A 5,539-nucleotide genomic window follows, 5' to 3' on the forward strand; every position below is an offset into this window, starting at 1 on the left:
CAAATCCATAATTCCTATGAGAATAGTAATTTCTTATTATGAGAGTAGTTTCTTAAACAGTTCTCTGATAATTTTAATAGATTTACTAGTCTTCATACACTTGAATGCAACCTCAGGAGACCTAGAATCTTACCTGTCTCATCAATGTGCCTAGAATAGTGTAAGAAAATTGGAAGTGCTTAATATAGTTTTTGCTAAATGATAGATTCAGCACATGAATGAGGACATGCTTTAATTAATTCAAACTGCATTTTCTTCTTTTTGTTTTGCTTATTATGTTATTCAGCAAACCACATACTGACTTAACAACTTTATCATGGAAGCTTTTACTTCCTGGTTGCGAAGTGTATAAATTACAGGATTCAGCAAAGGAAAGATGACTGTATGGAAGAGAGCAACCACTTTGTCAGCGGGGAAAGCCCTAAAGGGGCGGGTGTAGATAAAAATGGCAGGTCCAAACATGAGGAACACAATGATAATGTGGGTGGTGCAAGTAGAGATAGCCTTGCTCTTCCCTTCTGAGGAGTGTCCCTTTACTCTGCAGAGGATGACAACATAGGAGACCAGAAGGCCCAGGAAACACAGCAGGGTGAGCAGGCCACTGTTGGAGACCATCAGGAGCTCCACCACAAAGGTGTCAGTGCAGGCCAGCTTGATGACCTGTGGCACATCACAAAAGAAGTTGTCCAGCTGGTTTGGGCCACAGAAAGGCAAGTGCAGGATAAGGGCCACTTGCACAATGGAGTGAGCAAAACCCCCAAGCCACAGAGCCAACAGCAATGCATAGCAGACCCTGGGGCTCATGACTGTTGCATAGTGTAGAGGCCGACATATGGCGATGTAGCGGTCAAAGGCCATGACAACAAGGAGGAACATCTCTCCTGCTCCAAGGAAGTGCAAGAAAAAGAGCTGGGTGATGCAGCCTCTGTAGGAGATCACCTTCTTCTCAGAGAAGAAGTCCACCAGCATCCTGGGAGACACAATGAAGGAGTAGGAGGCATCCAGGAAGGCCAAGTTGCCCAGGAAGAAGTAGAGGGGGGCTGCCAGTCCAGGATCTGATTTTATGGTCAAAATGATAAGAAAATTTCCAGGGAGAATTACAATGTAGAAAAGTGAGACTAGCACAAAGACCAGGAGCTCAGCGTCTTGAGATTGGGTCAAACCAAGGAGGATAAATTCTGTCACCACTGTGCTGTTCCCTCTCTCCATCACTTCTCATTCTACAGAATAAAAGCAAAACAGAGCATCATCTTTAGAAACACTTTTTTGTTTTGTTTCACAGGTCCACCCCAGATAAAAGCAATATTTGCCATAGCCAACACATCCTAGTTAAATACAATTTATACCCCATAAGACTTCTGTGTCCTGGATCAATCCCTCTATCCTTCTTCTAATTTCTCACTAAGCCTCTCTTTTTCTAGTCACATGCACATTTACCTTTTAACCTGTGTTTCTAAATAACTGTCTTCTGTAGGACCCTGGGACATTTTGCTTGGGGTATGTTAGAAATTTCCCATTTAAAGGAAAATTTAGCCATTATCATGGTTGTCCTTTTTGTGGTGTTGTAGGCCTATTATTGTTATTAATGGTTCTTCATCATTTCTAATTGTTAGATTATTTGCCAACTTTGGGTTCCTTCTCTTTATCCTCAAAAAACAGAGTGCTTTTGCACTTGATTTTCTATTCAGGTCCTATGCAAGCCTGAGTTCCTGCTTGCTATCTTTCTGTTTTCTGAATTTATGTATTTTTGCTTTGCAACTCTCTGCTCTGCTTTGTTGTCCTTTGTGCATTCTCCCTCTAAACTGGTCATCAGGATCTCAAGCAAAATCTGTACATGTGACTTGCCTTATGGGGTTCCTTTAATTAAACATGGTCTGGGTGCCAATCCTATATCTTCACTACATCCTGCTCTTAAATTCTAATTAATATTCACCCAGCCTCATTTGCTTAATCTATTTTCCCAAATCTCAGAATGTTAGTCCAATGATTTCCTTCTCACTCATAGATATTGTTTTGTAATACAAAAATTCATCAGAATATATAAAATATTTTGTCTATCCCTACTAATGATATTAAAGCATAGTAGAGTGGGAATTGGCCAGATGGAAATATACTGTAACATATTTATTAGAGAGATAAGAAAAAAATGAAAGTTTTAAATTTATGGTTAATGTACTCTTTTTTATCTTATTAGCAAGTGATAGGCAAAATTATGGGTGCATATTTTTCTATTTCAACTGCAATTTTATTTATCACTTTAACAAATCATGATATTGCTTGTCAAAATATTTTCTCTTTTCTGGCTATAATGTTTTTCTAAATATTTATGCTAGAGAAATTGGGAATTAAGGTGTAGTCCATACGCTGGTTTGCAAAGTACAATATTCATTCTAGGGAGGGGGCACATCATATTTAATTGGAGTTATTAATAATAGTGGACCTTCTTTCTTTGTTACTCTAAGCTATATTTTTGAAAAATCTTGAATTTCCCAATGTGTTATAATTTTTGTGTTAGTATAATTCTACAAATATTTAATAAAATATAAATTCTCACACATTGTTAGACTATTTGTTTCAGTACTGGAGTGAATGACTTAAAAGATTAATCATTACTAATTAAAACTAATTCCTGCCATGTGACATACAAGTAGTACCACTGAGTTTTGATGACATGTAATGCTTACTTTTCAGAAGTTCCACGAATACAGTGTAATGCAATTTGGCAATGAAAAGTAATGAAATACACATGCTACAACATGAATAAAAAGAGAAAGCATTACACTATGTTAAAGGGGACAGTCACAAAAACAATATTTAAAAGTTCCAGAAGTGGAAAATTTAGAGGAAATGTAGAATAATGATTGCCTAGGTTTAGGGGGTGGAATGAAGATTGACACAACATATATGACAACATTTTAGCCTGATGAACCTGTTCTAGAATTATATCATAATTATTCTTTTTTTTAAAGAGAGAGAGAGAGTGAGAGAGGAGAGAGAGAGAGAGAGAGAGAGAGAGAGAGAGAGAGAGAGAGAGAGAATTTTTAATATTTATTTTTTTAGTTCTCGGCGGACACAACATCTTTGTTGGTACGTGGTGCTGAGGATCGAACCCGGGCCGCACGCATGCCAGGCGAGCGCGCTACTGCTTGAGCCACATCCCCAGCTCCATAATTATTCTTGCATGATAAACTATGATTAAATAGTGCATTTTAAATGTTGTGTTTTATGATGTGCTGATAATATCAATATTTTTCAACAGTGTAAGTAAATGTGGGGTGATACTTATGTAAATTTAATATAAATTACTAATGACATCACTATATAGATAGATGGGAAGGGAAAAATGAAGGAAATAATAAAAAATAATCAGATCCAAAAGACCTTAGAGAACTCATGGGACACTTAGGCAATGTATTATATTTTACCACACACCTGTGAGGAAATATCTAAACACTTATTTTATGCGATTAGTAACATTTGTAACTAATAGCTAAATGTTATAGAACAAGTACTCACAACACAGGAGCACATATTTAGACACACAAACACATAATCCCACATGCATTAGCACACACAGAGTGAGTCTAAAAAATCTGAAATATGACATAATGCCTTTGACATCCTTAGAAGTAGCTAGGGAGCTGCCTTCTCTGTACGTACTTACACCTCCACATCCACACTTCACACTGTCTGCAGAATCTGTTCCCAGGGCAGTGAACTTGGGAGCTCCCCTCCTGTACTTACATCTGGAGCATCCACTGCTCACCTGAGTTGATCACCTGTGCTTCTTGAGGTTCAGGATTCTAAGACACAGGTAGCTCTCACTCTTCCTTTGTTTACTTTCCATTGTCTGTATCCATTCCCTGTCACCCAACAGATGGAATTCCATACCATCCCAAGTCTTTGGTCCACTTCCTGTCCTCTTCTAGTCTCATTTCTTTTTCTGAGGTTCTCAAATCACACTCATCAGAGACTGAGGAGAGCTATGTATGAGATGAAATTCCTCTGTTTGAGCCTGGAGAACAGGCTCAAGCAATGGGTGTCACAAGTGAAAGTGAATGTTTAGGCAGGGAGGACAAAGAAGTTATGTTAGTGTGGGCTAAGGTGGAGCCTGAAGGTGTTTACACCTCTAGCCTTTCTTGACATTTCACCTGCTACAAAACTCATCTGGCACTGCAGATGCACAGGCAGAGGGGAGCTCATATCCTCACTCTTTCTCAGAATTCAGTTGCACAAGCATCTGCAGGCCAGATTGTGCATAACTAGGTAGCTATTAGCCCATCTCCTAGAGCCAGGAGCTTGAAGACAGAATCACTATCCTAGCACCTCTCTCCTTCATCATTCCCAATTAATTTTCTTTTGCTTCTTTTTCTTTCCTCATCCTTCTGCTAATTCTATCGTCATATATTCATAAGTATTCTTTCACATTGCTTTCAATTTTGTTGTTTTTTTCCCTGTAATTTTCCCTCTATTCTCTTCTTTTCCTCATTTGCTCTCTTGCTTATTCTTTTCTCCTCCTCCCATTTGACCACATTATTTGAGACTGAAGTATTTTCCACTGTCTTTTCTACATACATAATTTCACTACATTCAATGCTCATTTTCCCAACAATTCTGAAGTAGTGGATTGTTTACCTTTGGTTAAGTGAGGTGGGGATCAATTATTTGCATTAAAATCAAATTAAGATCTAGTTGGTGAAACTTCCTAATCTACTAGAATTTTCACTTTTTATTCATTTAGGTATGGCAGAAACTTTATTTAAAGGTCAAGGTAGAAAGTGCTATACACCTGAATTTAAAGCTCACCATTACTCTGTACCTGCAACAATATTCTCAGTGAATTTCAAGGCAGCAGATATCCCAGACAAATATATTATATTTTTCTAGTTCTTCCTTCTTTTCATTTATTTTAAATATAAAGGAAAACAGAAAAATTCACCTTATAAGGAATTCACTGCTACTCCAAGACTTCCCAGGGACTGAATGGGAACTTAATAGATCTTTTCAGAAGTTGTCCTTAAATATATGTTCTCATGTTGGAACATTATGAATTTTGAAATCCACTCTTTTAATTTATGATGCAATAGAGAATGTACATTGGGATTTTATAACTAACTACTTTAACCCTGTATAGTACTGCCAATGGGAATTAGTGGATGTTGACTACAAACAGACCAAAAGGAAAAAAAAAAGAGAGAGGGAACATTTTAATGTTATGTAGTCAAAGCATGTGCCAGTGAAAGCCCAATTGGATCATGTTAGGTTTTTGAATTTGACATTTTATCAGTTGTACAGATATTGGAATGACACTTGTGTTTATTAGGCAAAATAAAAACAGTAAGCCTATAGAGGTTATTCTAGATCTTATACAATTCATGGGTGTAATAAGAAGTCATTCGTCTTTAAGAAATTATGTTGTAGGATTAAGCCAATAATCAGTATGTTATTATTTGTATGATTTTGGGCACAAAAGTGTCAGGTAGAATATATTATGCTCAAAAAATATTTTTCAGGAATTATTGTTCTTAAATAAAATACC

General features: G+C 37.1%; 1 protein-coding gene across 1 annotated transcript; it reads right to left on the reverse strand.

The window, feature by feature from the left end:
• Nucleotides 1-282: 282 nt before the first annotated feature.
• LOC308646222 (olfactory receptor 4N5) lies at nt 283-1,209 on the reverse strand (the record flags this gene model as incomplete). The annotated part of the gene is made up of 1 exon (XM_081288885.1): nt 283-1,209. The coding sequence occupies one exon, from the start codon at nt 1,207-1,209 to the stop codon at nt 283-285; it is 927 nt and encodes a 308-aa protein (XP_081145011.1).
• Between the last annotated feature and the right edge of the window lie 4,330 nt (nt 1,210-5,539).

This window comes from Spermophilus citellus, assembly GCF_964194105.1.
Source record: "Spermophilus citellus genome assembly, chromosome: 4".
Taxonomy (NCBI): Eukaryota; Metazoa; Chordata; class Mammalia; order Rodentia; family Sciuridae; genus Spermophilus; species Spermophilus citellus.